Below are 18,816 nucleotides of genomic sequence, written 5' to 3'. Positions count from 1 at the left end.
ATGTGCATAAAGGGATCTTACCGATGAGGCTGAGGGATCATGTTAAGCACCATATGCCTGCCAGTTTTTCTTCTGGGCTGTGCCAGTCTTCCTGGGATTGTAAATTGTAGGGTGAGACGATAATTAGGGTTCATTAGCAACTCTTTCTTGCTAGCGGTGGCTTTTGTGGTTGAAGTTAACTTGAGCAATTAATCATGCCTTAAATATTTAACAAGGGTTATTACAGACGGTTGTGCAGTCTGTGGCTTATGTAGGCCACACTCATGATAACCTTGCAGATGGTTCGAACAGTCTGCAACCTCTTTCCAGGCCCCATCAAAGCCATGCTCTTGGGCACAATTCTCAGGGGCTCTGGAGCAAAGCCTAATAATCCTCAATGGACTGTGTACAACAAGTGCGTAATCTCTGCTTTCTCCATAACCCTTGGCTATCTTCCTCTTCCTTCATTTTCCTCCCTCGCAGTCAGCATCTCCCTGACACATGGCATTGGTGCACATGGCCCAGGTAATGTCCCCTTTTAACCAGTCAAATGGTGACAGTAATAAGTTGTACTAGTGCATGGCTCCCCATAAACTAGATGAGGGTTAGTGATGGAAGCCCACCGGTATTCCTCCTCCTGAGGCTTTTGGGCTGCAGCTCCTGCCATCCCTCAGTATTGACCATGCTGTGGTTGGCACTAAGGGGATTTGCAGTCCAAGAGCATCCAAAGCACCACTCCTTCCCCAGTCATAGAATCATAGAGTTAGAAGAGACATTCAGTCCAACTCCATTCTGCCATCTAGGAAGACATAATCCAAGCTCTTCCTGGGACAGATGACCATCCAGCCTCTGCTTAAAAACCTCTAAAGAAGGAGACTCCACCAACCTCCGAGGCAGCAGCGTCTTCCACTGTCGAACAAAAGTTCTTCCTAACATTTAAGTGGAATCTTCTTTGCAAAAGACAGGAAAAGTTTTTACCTCCCACCTCTGCAGAAGAAGCAATACTGTAAATGCCACTGGTGAAGGAAGGAGTCAGCTGATGGATCTAGCAGGTTCTCAAACTTTGGTCTTCCAGGTTTTTTATTCTTCAGCTCCCAAGAAGCCCTCACTAGCTTGGCCAACAATCAGGCATTCTGAGAGCTGAAGTCCAAAACATCCAGAGAACCAGAGTCTGGGAACCACTGGTCTAACAATTAGCACACTTGGGGTCAACTGTGGAAGATGTGTTTGGCTTGAGCCTTAGGGAAGGGCCAGTTCTGCAGCCACGGTGCTGTCGTGGCACACCTGGTCTCTCGGTGGTTAGTGCTGGTCTGGGGGGTGCCTGTGTCCATCTTGAGGTCCATACTGGAACACAGATGGTTTGCCATTTCCATCCTGCACAGGCCAGTTTTGCCACGTTGACTGTCCTGGGGTTGCTCTCTCTTTCTCATTCCCCCCACTGTGTGCACTATGGGTCACAGATGTTGTGGGCAGTTGTTCTACCGCAGCCCCTGCTGTTTCTCCTGAACCCTGGGGCGTCCTGGAACATCATGCAAAGACAAAGCGGAAACCGACTGAGGACACCACAGCCGCCTGAACCCAGGGCTGCCTCATTACTGCACCAGACTTTTCCCAGTCATGGATGTTCCCCAGAGGGTCACCGCACTGTCCCCTGGGGCATTGCTGCCCAGTCTCTCCTGTGGTGACAGGGTGGCTTCCTTGGCTAGTGCCGCTTTTGTTTGTCCCTCGTGGGGAAGATGATTCACCCCTTCCCTCCTTAATCTCTACCAGCTTGGAGGGACTGAGATTTATCTCGCCTGCTGGTAGTAAGGCTTGTTCCCATCAGTCCCGACACATGGTGCAAATCAAGTGTCCTCTGAACTTGAAAGGGCCCCGGAGAGGCGGGCTCCTTTGCTGACGCATCGCTTTTGTTCTGCCGGAATTGTTTCCATTGTGTCCTCAGAGAAAGGAGGGAAATGAAAATTACTGCTTGTGGCCAGTGCTCCCCATTCATCTCTGCTGGGTCGGGACAGGAGTGGGATCTGCATTAGCCGGTCAAGCCCTGGCTGGCCTTCCTGCCCACCTTCCCTGGCTTGCTCCATGGTACTCCTGGCACCTACCAAGGCTGCAGGCCAAAACCACCCACCCCCCCCCCCCCCCCCCCCTTCCCCCCAAACCCCTCTCTCAGCTTCACATGACAAAAAGGCACGCTGCCGGTTAGGAACATTACAGTCAAAAGTCCTCTCCTGTAGTTTAAATTGGAGTTGTTTTCCTTTATTTCCTTTCCGAAGGAGCTGTACCTGGAGTCGCTGGTGTGCAGCAGCTCCCAGGTTCCCTTCCAAGGTGGCTTCCTTTATCCCTTTCATGCACCCTGGCCCTTAGCAGGGCTTTTACAGCTGTTTCGCTTGCTTTAGCTCTGGTGTCTGTGCGTGATTGTGTGGAGGGAATGGCTTGAGGTCTCTGGGAAGGTGAACTGGAAAAAATGAAGCCTGCCGACGGTCAGCTTGGCTGGGTGTGTGGTGAGGCCCAGGCCATGTGGATTTTTTAAGGTCCGGCTTGGCTCCCAGGTTGACCTGAGTTGTGCCATGGTATCCATGTGTGTATTTTAAATCGGACTTGCGAGTTCGTGCCTATCTCTCTCCTTGCTTGCCTCAAGTTTGTTTTCAGTCTGCATCTCCAGCCTTGCTTGAGGATGTTGAATGCTGGATTGTGCATCTCTGATAGGAACCCGAACGCCTCTTTCTACTATGTCTGTTTAATCCAGAGGTGAACGGCTGTCTCTAGATTGCGGTGCTACATTAGTACCGGCTACCATACACCTTGCAAAGAAAGAACCCTTTAAAAACCTCAAATGCTCTCCAACAACCTCTTAGGGACATGGGAGGTGTTTTTGCTATGCTGTTGGACTGCTCTGGGCCACTTCTCATTTGTTAAATCATTACATCCCTTGTGGCTAACATGGCTTTTGGGGCATTGTGTTTACGTCTGGGAGGCCTTGAGGACCACAGAAAAGTTCTCTGTGGGCCTTGTGTGGCCCATGGACTGTCCTTTGCCCACCCCTGATTCAAACACTGGTCCCAATAATAATCTGCTGGGCTGCTAATTTTGGCACAGCGGCTAGAGGTCTCCCCAAGATGAGAGGCATCTGAGGGGAGCCTTTCTTTAGACCAGTGTTTCCCAAACTTTGGTCCTCCAGGTGTTTGGGACTTCAACTCCCAGGGGCCCCAACTAGCCTAGCCAACAGTTAGGAATTCTAGGAGCTGAAGTCCAAGGCATCTGGAGGACCAGACTTTGGGAAACACTGTTTTGGAGTCTCAGAACCATAGAGCTGGAAGAGCCCTCAGGGACCATGGAGTCCAACCCTCTGCTCAGTGCAGGATCTCCACCTAAAGCATCCCCAGCAGATAGATGTCCAGCCTTTTTTTTGGAAGGCATCCAGAGAAGGAGACCTCACCACCACACTAGGCACTTGGATCCATCGCCAAACCTCTTACTGTCGAGAAATTCCTTCTAATGTTCAATTGAAATCTCCTCTCCTGTAAATTAAAACCATTTAGATTAGGTTGTAGGACAGCTCATTGTTGTTGTTTTTAACTGCCATCAAATTGACTTTGACTTGTGGCAACCCTATGAACAAGAGATCTCCCAAGTCGCCCTGTCATCAACACCTCTTTACTTGACAGTAAACTCAGAGAAATGTGTATGGGAAATTAAAGCCTCCCCTGCCTGCTTGAAGAAACTGATAACTCTGTACCAGTTTGGAACAACCTTTCCCTTTCCCCAGAGAGTTTTGTTCATTGGACGCAGGAGCAGATGGGAGCCTGAAGGTGCAGCATCGATGCTTGTCTCCCAAAGGAGCCGAGTCTGACTAGCAGAAGAGTATTTGGATAAAGTCCTATTCAGAGGAGGATCCTGGAGTAGTCTTGAAGCTTGCTCTGCTTCACTCTGCTGATAGAATTTATTTTCTCCAGCAAAGTCCCAAACGGCTCGCTTTCTGAAATTCAGATTGCTTTGCATAAGTGGAGAACATTGTGAACATGCCTGAAGGTATGGGGCTGGTTTATGTAACACACAGACGGATGCTTCAGGCAAGGAAGAGGGAAAGTTGGTGCCTCCGCACCTCGGGGGTTAATGCAAAAACATTGGATTTAGACCAGATGTCTAATTAGCCCCCGAATCCTGAGACTTACAGTAGTCAAACAGAAGTGGAAATTGGGGTTGTACTATTGGGACGACTTGCTACGAGATGAATGCTTGCTGGCTTTCACGTAGGAAGCCCGGAGCTGCTTATGGCCTTCAGCGTTTGAGATGGCAGACTTCTCACCCTGCATTTTGGGTTCAGCACCCCTTCCTTCAATCCTGTTTTGCTCCCAAACCCTTGAGCAAGTTCTGGAGCCTCTGCTGCAACTGGATATGGGTAGCAGAGCTGGGCCTGCATAATGGATATCTCTGTGGTGTTTCATCGTATGGAGTTTTGCTTAGCAGTGACGGGCCTTACAGGTTAGGAGATAGTTCCAAATTTTACCTGTTTTGTAGCCTCACTGGAGAAAAGAGCAAACATGTTGTGGTGGGATTCCATAGTGCCCCGGAGCATGACTCCCATGCACCAAGTGTTAGGAAGAAAGGAAGAGCAAACAGTTGAAGGGCTTTGGAATTTCTGGAAGAGTTAGCAAAGATGGATCCGTCAGCTTTCAAATGTACCTTACACATATGTTTTTGAAGCCTACGAGATGCATAATATAGTAACTGGACAATTATTAGTTGATCGAGCAGGTCTCTAGCAGATGATGATGATGATGTTGTTGTTGTTCTAGGGATAAATGAGAATATTTCTATCCTGAAACACCAGGCAAACTGTTCCTTTCTTAGGATGGGGTGGTCTTCTTCCCAATTGCCTGTGGAAGTGTCAGCACTTTCCAGAACAAGGCAGAAAGGATATTTAAAGATCCTGAAGAATCAGGCCACAGGTCTGGTTCTGCAGGGGTGGGTTTCACCTGTGGTCCAGCCCAGGAACCTGTTCCTTTGGGCAGCATCTAATTCACCCTGAAGGCCCTGGTGAATAGCAGCTGAAATGAAGGACAGCTGCCATCATTTTGGTGTTCCTGTGATTTTGTTACGTTTTGATGGACTCTTGGGCCTTGGTTGGCCTGGGAACTGAGTGGATCAGAGCTTGGAATCATTACAGATGTTGTGCGAGGGGTGGGCAAAATGCAACTCTGCAGGGGTTGTTGGACTGCAGCTCTCAGATGCTACTTGAGCCTGCTCAGCAATAGGCATGGTTGCTTCCTCCACATCTGGAGAGCTTTGCCCATTTGCCCAGGGCTGACCTTGCCCCATTGACCAGCCAAAATCTTGTTCATATGGCGTTTCAGCTGAACAGTCCTGACTTTGGTGAAATTGGAGGGGAGATCCCAGGGAGCTTCTACTGTGGGGCATGTGGTTGCCCCGTCCCTCCATCTGCGGAAACACTAACAGCCAGCTTAGAACCTGCTTTAGACACCAGATGGAAAAGTAGTAGTACAAGTGTGTGTGTGTGTGTGTGTGTGTGTGTGTGTGTGTATATATATATTGGTGACACCAGAACTTACCCAAGCAATTAAAAGAGTGAGAAATGTTTTTTCCAGCCCCAGTGAAGATGCCAGAGAGTTGTCTGGCTGGTAGTTATGGAGCAGCCTTGGTTAAAAGGCTCCTGGCTGTTTGCACTCATGGCTGGGTTTAGCAGAGCTGACCCTGACACGGCTGGCTTGCTTAGTCCAGGGCCAGGCCCTGCAGGAAAAGAGGCCAAGGCTGGGCCTCCAGGCGCTGAGCCTGCCTCTCCGCTGCTGGCTCTCAGGACTCGAACTCTCCCTTCCTGGCCAAAACCCACCTGTGAACGTTTTACTCCTGTTTCTTGAAAATTACCCCGGCTGTTTGAGTTGGATGTGGCTTTCTTCATTTCCTGACCTAAACTTTATGTGACATTTCTGGTAATTGCTCTGGGTTCTCCAGGTTCCAGAGCATCGCCATCATCCAACCACTGAATGGGTTCAGCATGTGCCTTGGAAGCAACTCCCAAAATTGTGTTTTGGAGACAGGAGAAATAGGTGGGGAGGGGCGGATGGGAGGTCACCATTTGCTTGCGTTGTCTCCGTGTATAGGAGTGATTTAATTTGGCACGTTCGTGTTTATTTTTATGCATGTTCTTTGTGTGTGTAAGTAAAGTAAAAAATAAAATAAAATCAGAATAAAATAATTGAACGAAACAATGCAAAATCAAAGTCAGAAGGGCTGAGTAAGTAAAAGTAACGCAACACATAATACAGAAGTACAGCTAGTGAAAAAACATGAAACATTGCAGAGATCTGAAAACAGTTCCTAAAATGCCCAGAAAAATGAAAAGACGCCTTTGTGTGTCCTCCAGAAGAACATAGGTCCCAGATGAGCATCCCTGGGGGAACGCATTCAACAGATGAGAGGTTGGCTCTGAAAAGTCCCCCAGGAGCACCTTCTGGCCCAGGTCAGTAAATATGGGAGGTAACACTCCTTCAAGCAACTTGATCCCAATCCATTTGGAGCATTAAAAGTTAAAACCAGTACTTTGGATTGAACTCAGCAGTGGCCATAGAACCATAAATTTGGAAGAGGACCTAAGGGTCATCCATTCCAACCCCCTTCTTTGCCCATGTAGGAAGACACCATCCAAGCCCTCCCTGGGACAGATGGTCATCCAGCCTCTGTTTGAAAACCTCCAAAGAAGGAGAAATCTCCAGGGCAGCATCTTCCACTGTCAAACAGCCCTTACTGTCAGGAAGTTCCTCCTAATGTTGAGGTAGAATCTCTTTTCCTGTAGCTTGAATCCATTGCTCAGTGTCCTAGTCTCTGGAGCTGCAGAAAACAAGTTTGCTCCATTCTCAATATGACATCCCTTCAAATATTTAAACATGGCTTTAAAGTCCCCTCTTAACCTTCTCTTCTCTAGGTTAAACATACCCAGCTCCCTGTTTCTCAGATGGCTTGGTTGTTTCCAGACCTTTTATCCTTTTGGTATCCGTGAATTTCATTTTTTTCTGCATGAATGTAGTACCTTATATTTCACCGTGTTGGAATTTGTTTTGGCCCAGTTCTGTAATCTGTTGACATCATTTTGAATTCTGATGCTGTCCTCTGGTCAGCCTGGCTGCCAAGACTCTGGCACAATATGATCGTATTGGGCAGTCCCAGTTAATTGCTTGCCGACTTGCCTGGCTTTGGGCTGGCTGTCATTTCTGGAGTATTTTGAAAGACAGCCCTCCCAGCCCCATACAGGACATTTCCATAATCCAAACGGAGGGTCAGCAGAGCGTGAAGATTTATCCCAGGGCCATCTCTGCCCAGGTAGGGTGGCATTTAGTGCATCAGCCCGATGTGATAAAAGATGCTCTGAACCGCCAAGGCTGTATGTGTTTCCAGTGGCACTGATGGATGCCAAAGCAACCCTAAACCATGAAGCTGATGCTTTGGAGCAGGCATAGCAAACCTTTGGCTCACAATCTAAATTCATCTAATGTGTGTGTTTGTGTGTGTGTGTCTTATCCACTTCACATTCCTCTCCCAGCAGGGAAGAGCTCTGCCCTCCGATCCTTAATTGGAGATTAGAGCACCTCCTTGTGATGATGCATTGAGAAATGGGAAAAGGCTCCGGTTCTCAGCCAAGACTCTTATCTCCGATCAGCAGCTGACTTTCCCTGTGGGGAAGAAAGAGGGAGATGGGGGTCTGGGGTGGAAAATGCTGAGTGATTCAGCCCTGCTGGCTACTGGCTACTCCTGCAGATGTTGGCCTTTTTAAAACTTACGAGTAGAGATGCAGAGATTTAGTGTTGTATGTCTCAGTCCTGTATACTTCTGAGCAGGGTGTGGGTGGGAATCCTGTAGATGTCCAGATTGTTGTCGGGTGACTCACCACTGGCTAGACTCAGAGGCTGATGGGGCTTGGAGTCCCAAAACTTCTGGAGGCCTACGTGATTCCCATGCTTGGAATAAGGCTTGGTTCCTTAGAAGTGTCCCTTTTAGGTTAGCAGTTGGCTGTTTTTGTGCATTTTAGAATGGCCACCCGAAGGACCTGGGGGAGGATGCCTTCAGCACCACCTTCACCTTGTCAGGTAGCCTTGCACAGTCTGGCCCTCCTTGGAGACGTCTCCCTCCACCTCCTTGCAAGCCACCTTTCTTATTCCGTTGTCTGCAGCTGCAGGTGTGATTCAGGTGGCAGTGCACACTCGCCTCTGGCTCCCTTCTCCTTCCTGTCTTCTGTGCCCCTTGGGCCACATTTTAAATTATAAGATCCTCCTGGCAGGGATTGCACCTTTTGAGCAGTGGGCTAGTGGACTGTCCGATGTTTAATAAATAATAATGCTATGTCTTTGGGGACCCAGCTAGATGTCCAGAGGGAAGAGTGGAGCTTCCTTGCTGCGAAAGTGTTTCTTTTACTTCTCAGGAGGAAGGTTTGGGAACATCTAAACTCTATCTGACCTCTTTCAGGGCATATTGTGACAATTTGCATACTTGTACATTAAGCAGTAGTTCACTATTTGTTCCACTTTATTTTTAACTTTCCTAATAAACAAAATGCCAGTCCTTTTATGTTGCTTAATGAGAAGAAAATGTCGGAGGATTACAAACCACCATAGCATTTTTGCCTTTTAATTGAAGTCCAGGCTTTTGTTCCACTCATTAATTGAAACCAAACAGCAAGACACTTCAATGTCCCTAGAAAGTGGTCATGTTGTCCCTGGATGTGACTCACAGCTGCCACTTTCTCTTCTGCTTTGGAGGACCGTGGTCCTAGTCCTTTGGGCCCAGCAAAGGAAAGGGGCCACCCTCGGATTCGCACCTGCCACTCGACCCACTGAAGCTGACACTGTGCTGTTCCATATTCACCAAGCTTTACTGTGATGAACAATTTATTAGTGTATGTGTCCTTCAAAAAGCTTAAAAGGAGGTGGGAGGGAGACCTAAGAGGCTTCTTTTGTCCCTGCAACCACCCTGTAAGGTAGATTTTCGGAGAGAGCAAATGCCCATCTTTTAAACACTAGCTCACTGGCCTGTTCCCAAAGGTAGGTAAGTGGGTAAGTGGTCAGCTAGCTGGAGCCTTGTGTGACTTACAAAGGGATCATCTAACATGTTTGAGAGAGAAATTGGTAGCATGAGCTTTTGGAGACTTGAGCTGTTTGAATTTGAACCGAATTTGAACAAGGTTTTGATTTTGAATGCGCATTCTCAAACTCAGCCGACTTATATAGGTTTCTCTCAGGATCCTCCACTGCAAAACATGCATCTGAAGAAGGAGGCGCAAGTCTAGGACACTTAATGCTACCAACTTCTCCCTTTCAGTGATCTCAAAGGTCCCTGTGCATACCTTTTTTCAGAGTACAACTTCTATTCTAGTAGGGAGACTCTAGGAACCTTTAACTCTTTTTGTTGTTGGTGAAACTTTTCCAAGACAAACGTATAATCATGTTGGAGATGCCAGTGCTAGACCTGGGGGGGGGGATACTTTTGGTGATTGCAAGCCCAATGCTAGGAGGGAATGCTGGGAGCTGTAATCCAAAAGACAAAGAGAATTTTTCCGAGCTCTGTCCAGGGCACAGTTATAATTGCTGGAGGTTGCAGTGCCAACCTTTAGGGGAAAATGGCATTTTGGACTACAACTCCCATGCTGTCTTGGGGGGGCACTGTGGGAGACGCAATCCCAAAAGGAACTTTTCCCAGCTTTGCCCAGTAAACACTTGTAAGATAGGCCACATCCCACACAAGCAGCCTCATGAGTCATGAAATCCATGTTTAGATTTTGATGCTGAAACTATTGTTTTGGTGCTTCTGGAGTGCCACCAAGTGGGCTTCTCCACTACCTTCCTTGCACTCCACTTTGGGCTATTTTAACCCAATAGACCATCTGTCCTGTAGAAGACCTCCTTCAGTCTGGTTGACTGTTCTGTGAATACCTGATAAATGCATTAACTTCTCTGGGTTTTGGTTTTCAAACAAATAGACTTAAATATGGATGCAATTTTTAAAAGCAAAACAAGATCCCTTTGCATTCCAATTTTTCAGAGTAACATGGTGATGTCTTTGAAGTCTACCTTGTGTGACTTGTAGTAAGCTCAGGATGGGCAGCAATGAGCGTAAACTGCCCGACTTGCAGTCTGGAGGAGCAAAGACCCCTTCAGCAGCCCTGGCAGACTCCAGATCAGGACTCACCCCTGAGACGCACAAACACACAGTCCTCCAGCATGCGGAGGACAACATGGCTGGCCCCTTCCATCCCAGTTCTGTGAGCGTATAAGAGTAAGGAGACAGACATAGAGAGCAATCATTTGCCTTCCCTTCCTGAAGGAATTCTTTCTGCATCTGTCTGTTATTATTCTGTTTTGGAATTTTATTATATTGTTAATGTTTGGTTTTAGTTGACTTTAGCCACTTTGGGTGGTGTGGACGCACCGGGGGGGTGGGATGTAAAAGTTCATACACAAATCATTTGGGGGCAGATAGTGACAGCTGACAGGTTGCTGGACGTCTCAGAAGAACAAAATGTTCAACCGTTTTTATGAATCTTTTCTATTCTTTTTAAATAGTCAAATGGTGTTTTAATGACAGATCAGTTGTATGTTGTGTTCTCTGTTGTGGCTGCATCAATAGAAGTATAGTGTCTAGATCGAGAGAAGTAATAGTGCCCCTCTATTCTGCTTTGGTCAGGCCTCACCTGGAATAACACTGTGTCCAGTTCTGGGCACCACAAATTAAAAAGGACGTTGAGAAACTGGAGCCGTGTGTCCAATGGAGGGCAACTAAAATGGTGAAGGGTCTGGAAACCATGCTGGGGATGTTTAGCCTGCAGAAGAGAAGGTTAAGAGATGATATGATAGCCCTGTTTAAGTATCTGAAGTGATGCCATATTGAGGATGGAGCAAGCTTGTATTCTGCTTCTCCAGAGAATAGGACAATGGATGCAAGCTACATGAAAAGAGATTCTAGCTCAACATTAGGAAGAACCTCCTGACAGTAAGAGTTCTTTGACAGTGGAATATAATGCCTCAGAGGGTGGTGGTCTCCTTCTTTGGAGGTTTTTAAGCAAAGGCTGGATGTCCATCTGTCACAGGGAGGGCTTTGATGGTGTCTTCCTGCATGGCAGAAGGAGGTTGGACTTCATGGCCCTTGGAGTCTCTTTATGATTCTATAATTCTCTCTGTGTGTGCAGGACATGTGTACCTCATAAGGCTCTATTTGCAACCACAGTTTTCTACTGTGTGTTCATCAGTTTGTTTTACACACTCTGACCCAAGCTGCATATATTACAGTTCAGAGAAGGGCAGCTACCTGGCTCTGGAGCCTGTCTTTAACCTCCGGCCCTGGGCTGCACCAGCTACTGGCCAGAAGTGACCAAAAGACTTCAGAGGAGTGATGCTCTGGAGGCTTTTCCCCCTCCACAGCTTCCCTTGACAACAGGAGACAGGAGAAACGACTTTGGTGGCAACACAAAAGGCTTTGGTGGGCTGCACACTTGATCTTGTTGTATTTTGTTGGGCAGTAATACTGATTAATTTTTTTTGCTTGTGCCCAGCTGGCATGAGTGGGCATTATGCAAGGGCACTACTGCTCAGCTCCTGCCCCTTTCACCGAGAGTTGTGCAAGCAAACATCTTGCTGGACTAATGCAAAATTGGCCCAGTTTGGACAATCTCGCAGGTGCCTTTTGCCTGTTGCCTGCTGCCCCTTTGCCTCCTCCATTTGCGTGAATTGCATTTAAAGCAGGACCATCCCTCCTCAGCTGTAATCTCTCAATTCAGTTTGGCAGGGAAACAGCCATTAATAGTTCTGGAACAAAGTGGGTTCCTGAACCATAGTGCTTACAAGCCACCATCAGCTGGCACTGAAATACAAGCGAATTGATGTAGGTTGAGCCTAAGCTATCACTAGGTGGCAGGCTCCATCCATCTTGAAAACGAGATGAGAGTTTCATCATGAGATGAATCGTTGTAATAAATATTCTTCTGATCTTAGTCAGATTAGCGGGTGGGACAGATACGGAACCACCGTTGGCGTGTCTTCTAAAATGTAGTTCAGTTCTTCTTTCTGGTCACCCCCAAAGCCTTCCTCCCATCAGGTCCACTTGGGATTCTCCTGACGCTCCCAAGGTGGGAGTAATTTGAGAGCCAGCGAGGAGTAATAGTTTGGGTGCTGGACTAGAACTTCACAAGACCAGGATTTGAACCCTTGTTCAGTCCTAGCCACGCTGAACAAGGGTTCAAATCTCTCAGCCTGAGAGGGGGGCAATGGTGGCAAACCTTCTCTGAATAAGTCTGGCCAAGAAAGTCCTGGGATAGGATTACTCTGAGTTGGAGTCATCTTGAAAGCAGATGACAAAAACAACAACAGCAAGACCAGAGTCCTAGTCTGTGTTGGGGTTCAAGCTGGGAATTTTGAGAAGGTGGTTCCAGATGCTCATAGGAATACTCACAATGGGTTTTGATGCTGCACTTTGCACAGGAAGATATGGTCCTTCACAAAACTTGGACCTGAGCCTTACCAGGATTTATAGGCCATAACCTACCATTTGAATTGTGCCCAGAAGCAGACTGTTGCTGGATGTGTGCTAGCGTCTTTTCTTGCTCTGGCTAATTGTTGCAGAGCGAGAGCGTGGAAACCCAGAAATCCGGACTTGATTTCTGAGACATTTGCATGGTTCAGGGTTGTCACTGTCGTCATCTGTGTTTATACTCCATCTTGTCTTCATAACTGGGAATCAAGGCAACTGACAAATTAAAATTATGGCAATATAGTTAAAAGCATACAAAAGGTCAACAGTAATAAGCAATTAAACTAGTAACTTTATTTAAAAAATTTAAAACATGCACTTAAAAAGGATTAAAAGCAGTAAAAAAACAACATAATTAAAGCAGTACAGCAATATCCTCTTCAAATCCCTTGCCTTAAAAACCTTCAGTTCTGAAAGCCAGTCAGAATTTAAAAGGTCTTTGCCAGTGGAAGGAAAGCAAGGATGGACTGTTGTAGGTCTTTGTAGGTCATTGGAGGTCTTTAAACAGAAGCTGGATGGCCATCTGTCAGGTATGCTTTCGTTGAGAGTTCCTGCATGGCAGAATGGGGTTGTAATGGATGGCCCTTGGGGTCTCTATGATTCTATCCTCCGCAGGAAGAGAGTTCCAGAGTCTGGGAGCAGCCACCGAGAAGGCCATATCTCGTGTCCCCCCAGCCATGCTTGTGAAGATGTGGGACTGAAAGAAGGGCCCCTCCTGAGAAGGATCTCAAGGCTGGGAAGGGTCAGTCAGGGAGACAGCGTCCGTTAGGCAGCCTGGACCTCAGGTAGCTCAAGGAGTGCCAAGAGTATAGCATGAGACAGCCTCATGCACCGGTCCTTATAGAGTCATAGAAGCCTAGAGTTGGAAGACCCCAAGGACCATCAAATCAACCCCATTTTGCCATGCAGGAAGACACCCTTCAAGTCCTCCCTGTGATCGAGGGGTATCCAGCCTCTGCTTAGGAACCCCTAAAGAAGGAGGCTCCACCACTCTCCAAGGCAGCAGCATCTTCCACTGATAAAACTGCTCTCACAAGAGATGCCATCTAAACATTAGGAAAAACCTGTTGACTTTGCCTTGTTGACTGCTGAGATTCCAATTCTGAGTTAAGAAGAACCTACTGATGGTAATCATATTCTATGATTCTATGACTACCATCAGGAGGCTCTTCTTCACTCGGAGTTGGAATCTCAACAGTCAACAAGGCATAGTCAACAGGTTTTTCCTGATGTTTGGATGGCATCTCTTGCAATTGGAACCTACTCATGTCTTAGTATTTGGAGCTGCAGAAAACACACTTACTCCATTTTCTACATAACATGCCATCAAATGTGTTCCCTGCAGGGTGATTCAAAAAGAATGGCGCAAACGTCAAGCTGTTCTTCAGTTTTGCACCATTCTTTTTGAATTTGTGCATTTGGTTTTTCGTGCCTAAAGGTAGAGCTTCACATTTATCCTTACTCAGATTGATTTTGTTAGTTCTCCCATCTGTCAAGATCAATCTGAATTCTGAATTTGTGTTCTGCGGTAATAGCTCCCCTTTCCAGTTTGATGCCCTCTCTACATTGGATGACATTATCCTCTGTTCCTTCATCCAAGTCTCTGGTGAAGATGCTGAAGAAGAACAAGAGGCCATCCCCCTTGTCATGGTGGCCCTGGGCTTGTAGTCTATGCTGGGTAGATCGACTGGATTTATTGGGTAGATGTATTGAGTAGAGTTATTGGATGGAGAGATGGGAAGGTGGAACCCGTACAACAAGGGAATGGGGGGAGCTGTGTTCGAATGGGGGAGGATTGTTGTGTCAAGGAATTCCTGAAAGGAGTGACCAATCAAGCTGGAACGCATCATGTCAAACATTTTGCAAACACTTCACAAATTATTTTCACAAACTTTGTAACATGCCTCCCCCCTTAAAGCAAGCAACTTGATACAGCTCTGTTCTAAAGAAGCATTAAGTCTCATAGATGACAATTCAGAGTCAGTGTGGTGCACTGGTTTGAATGTTGGACTAGGACTCTGGGAGATCAGAGTTCAAAATCCCTACTTGGCCACAGAAATTCACTGGGTGACCTTGGGCCGGTCACACTCTCTCAGCCTTAGCGAAAGGCAATGGCAAAACCCTCTGTGAACAAATCCTGCCAAGAAAACCATGATTGGCATTGAGTTGAAGGCACACAAGAACAGCAATATGACAAGTACAATTTTTGACATGAAGTGACTGATCTTTTGAGTCCTTCAGTAAAATCAATGCAACAATTTGTGGAAAACAATACCTTGCTTCTCAGGGCAATGTGTCATAGTTCAAAAGGCAGAGCTAGAGAATGTGAGCATGGAAGGGGTGCATGGTGTGTATGTGTGTATTTGGGTCCTGTATAGTCTCAGTGGCTTGCTTCACTCAGACTTAGTAATGCCTCCGGACCCTGGCAGATGCAAAACTTTGCTGGAAGGCTTCAGTGTGTCTCAGAGGAAGGGGTGGCCCTGATCTTTTCAGTGTCAAGTTTCATAAATACACCACACTGTCGGGTGTTAAATGCTCACTCATTCCTCTTTCATGTTTGTAAAGTTCTATGTTCAGTCATAATGTTTTGCATATAATATTTCTTCCCTTCTCCCAAAACATATGGATAGGAGGTGGGAGGGGAAAGTAATTTGCCTTCAAGCATGTCTTAGTCTTGGAGGCTTAGTCAGGAAAAAGCTTGGGAGCCCTTCAAGGGGTGGTTGGCTTAGCTTCGAGTTGGTCAAGGGTGGACTTAGTATGCTGACATGGAAGCGATGGGTGCCCCTAAACTTCTTGCTCAGGGCTAATGTTGTAATGAACGCAGATGTTTACGGTGTACTGGGTGTGAGGAAAAGCAGAGGACAGCTTGACCTTAGTACAGGAGAGAGAGTTTTAGTGTTGGCTTTATTCAAATCAGAATGATGTCCCATTTCCTCAGTAGCTCCAATCTCTTTCCATCTTGTACGTATCTCCTTAGAGTAAAACAACTCACAAAGCTCTGTGCCTGGTCCAGCCAAGAGGAAAGTGACTGTCTTTCCTCCATCTGATGCCAGAGGATGTTGCTCTCTCTGTTTTTCTTACCGCTTGGTTAGTTCCAAAGTTCTTGTGACTGAGATGATGGCATGGTCTTGCAGGGACCTTTCTCCTGACCTGGGATCTTAAGGCTGCTGGTGAAATGGCCTCGGGATGATTGTCATGAGCCACTTCATGTGTGGCTAGTGGTCTTGGCTCCCATTAATGGCTGCTGCTGGTAGAAGATGGGGATATTATCTGGGAATCTCCATGTGACACAGTTTCAGATCACTCTGCAATAGCAGCAGGCGTCTCTCCATAATACAGCTTTCCTTCTGGTTCTCTGGCAGACTTCGCCCCTATTAAGTCCTTTACCCCATAAGTAGTTCCTTGCACTCTTTTAAAACAGTAGTACATGCACTGATAACCTCTTGTGTAGATTTCTGTAATGCGCTCTACGTGGGGCTACCTTTGTACCAAGTTTGGAAGCTCCAGCTGATTCAGAATGCTGCAGCCAGACTGATCACCAGGACACTGAGATCGGAGCACATTACATCGGTGTTGAAATCTCTACATTGGCTGCCGATTAGCTTCCAGGCGCAATACAAAGTGTCGGTTATTACCTATAAAGCCCTACATGGCCTGGGCCTGAGTTACTTAAAGGAACGCCTCTCCCTACATAATCCGCTGAAGGGATTATGAAGGTAGATGAAGGGAATGCTGTGGATATAGTATATCTTGATTTCACTAAGGCCTTTGACAAGGTTTCCCATGACATTCTTGCAAAGAAGCTTGTAAAATGTGGGCTAGACAAAGGAACTGTTACATGGATCTGTAACTGGTTGACCGGCTGAACCCAAAGGGTGCTCAACAATGGCTCCTTTTCATCCTGGAGAGAAGTGACCAGTGGGGTCCCACAGGGCTCTGTCCTGGGCCCAGTGTTATTCAACATCTTTATCAATGACCTGGATGACAGAATTGGGAGCATACTTATCAAATTTGCAGATGACACCAAATTAGGGGGAATAGCTAATACCCCAGAGGACAGGATCAAGATTCAAAATGACCTGAATAGACTAGAAAGCTGGGCCAAAGCTAACAAAATGAAATTCAACACGGAGAAATGTAAGGTATTGCACTTAGGGCAGAAAAATAAAATGCACAGATATAGGATTATGGGGGACACCTGGCTGAATGAAACTACGTGTGAAAGGGATCTGGGAGTCCAAGTAGACCACAAGTTGAACATGAGTGAACAGTGTGATGCGGCAGCTAAAAAGGCCAATGCAATTTTAGGCTGCATCAATAGAAGTATAGTGTCTAGATCAAGAGAAGTAATAGTGCCACTGTATTCTGCTCTGGTCAGGCCCCACCTAGAATATTGTGTCCAGTTCTGGGCGCCACAATTCAGAAAGGACATTGAGAAACTGGAGCCTTGTGTCCAGAGGAGGGCGACTAAAATGGTGAAAGGTCTGGAAACCATGCCCTATGAGGAACGACTCAGGGAGCTGGGGATGTTTAGCCTGGAGAAAAGAAGGTTAAGAGGTGATATGATAGCCCTGTTTAAATATTTGAAGGGATGTCATATTGAGGAGGGAGCAAGCTTGTTTTCTGCTGCTCCAGAGAACAGGACCCGGAACAATGGATGCAAGCTATAGGAAAAGAGATTCCACTTGAACATTAGGAGGAACTTCCTGTCAGTTAGGGCTGTTTGACAGTGGAATGCATTCCTTCCTCGGAGGGTGATAGAGCCTCCTTCCTTGGAGGTCTTTAAACAGAGGCTGGATGGCCATCTGTTGGAGATGCTTTGATTTGGATTTCCTGCATGGCAGGGGGTTGGACTGGATGGCCCTAGAGGTCTCTTCCAACTCTACGATTCTATGATTCTATGATTCTATGATTCACTCTCAGGACATCTGGCACAAAAATATTGGAACACCCCAAAACCAGGTTGAAAACTACCTCTTGTAGAACATTTTCTGCGATGGCCCCTAGCCTTTGGAACAATTTACCAGAAGAGGTCCGTCTTATCCCTTACTTGGAAGCCTTCAAAAAGGCACTGAAGACGATCTCTTCCGGCGGCCTAGGATCTCCTCTAATCTGATTTGTACATCTGAATATATGACTCGATCCTTACGACTGAGCAACACTGTAACAACTTTGATTGGTGTTTTTGAATTATGTATGTATTTTAAGATGTTTTTACTGCTGTAATCCCATTTTGATCCTGTTTATTATTTATTATTTTGACTGGGGACATGAGGCAAGAAGAAGTTGAAGCCCTAAATTGTTGGGCTAATGCCCTTCAGACTCCTGGACTTGCCATAAAAGGAGGATTTATTGATTGGATCCCCTTGCCTTTCCAGTCCCTTTATGGATTTTGGGATGACGCTCAACAGTAATGACTCCTCAGCTGAGAAGGGGTTTTGGATCTGCCTCTCTAACCACCCTGTGCTCTTTCCAGGTCTGTCTATGATGGGGAGGAACATGGGCGCTTTATGGAGAAACTTGATGCTCGCATCCGGAACCACGACCGTGAGATTGAGAAGATGTGCAATTTCCATTACCAGGGCTTTGTGGATGCCATCACCGAGTTCTTGAAAGTCAGGGCAGAAGCCCAGAAACTCAAGGTGAGCAACACAAATCAGGCTGCATTCAGGCTGCCTGTTAAAGTGGCTTTTTACCCTTTCTTTCTTTCTTTCTTTCTTGGATCCATATGCCCTCCAATCCCCCCTCCCTTGTCATGGGGACAATTTTGCCATGTTTTTGTCCTTCCCAGGCTAGTTTAAGTTCTGGAGAAGTCTTTCTTTAGCAGTGAGTGACCTAGAGGTTGTCTTGTGAGTCACATCCTGTAGGGAAAAAAGCTTCTTCTGGACCTTGGATAGTGTAGAGGGCCCCAAACATGGGAAAATCCTCTCCAGGAGTTGCTGGGAGGGAGGAAATAGGTTTTTTTTCAAGGGGTATGTTGTCCTCCAGGAATCCCTGTGGGATCGGCGCAGTCTTCTAACAGCTGCCCACTCCAGTTCTAGAGTAATATCAGTGTCTGCTCCCAACCTCTGAAGCTCGCTGCTGCAGGAGAACCCCCTGCTCTCCTTTCCCTGACAGGGAAAGACCCTTTTGTTTAAGCAGGCTTTGAATGTGTAATCCCTCGCAGGGAGGCTTCTTTTGGCGATGTTTGTTTACAGCTAGCCCTCTGTTTCCACAGATTATATATCCACAGATTCCACCATCTACAGGTTGGAAATATTAAGAAAAAAAATCCAAAACACAACCTTGATTTTGCCACTTTTTATAAGGGAC

At 46.6% G+C, this 18,816-nt stretch overlaps 1 protein-coding gene across 1 annotated transcript in view; it reads left to right on the top strand.

Moving 5' to 3' along the window:
• Positions 1 to 18,816, top strand: part of EXOC6B (exocyst complex component 6B) — a 259,373-nt gene that overhangs the window by 20,923 nt on the left and 219,634 nt on the right. Inside the window, 1 exon segment of the mRNA XM_042470120.1 lies at positions 17,981 to 18,146. Coding sequence (XP_042326054.1) covers positions 17,981 to 18,146 — 166 coding nt within the window.

The sequence above is a fragment of the Sceloporus undulatus genome, chromosome 5 (assembly GCF_019175285.1).
Source record: "Sceloporus undulatus isolate JIND9_A2432 ecotype Alabama chromosome 5, SceUnd_v1.1, whole genome shotgun sequence".
Classification (NCBI taxonomy): Eukaryota; Metazoa; Chordata; class Lepidosauria; order Squamata; family Phrynosomatidae; genus Sceloporus; species Sceloporus undulatus.
This window is presented reverse-complemented; position numbering and strand designations above follow the sequence as displayed.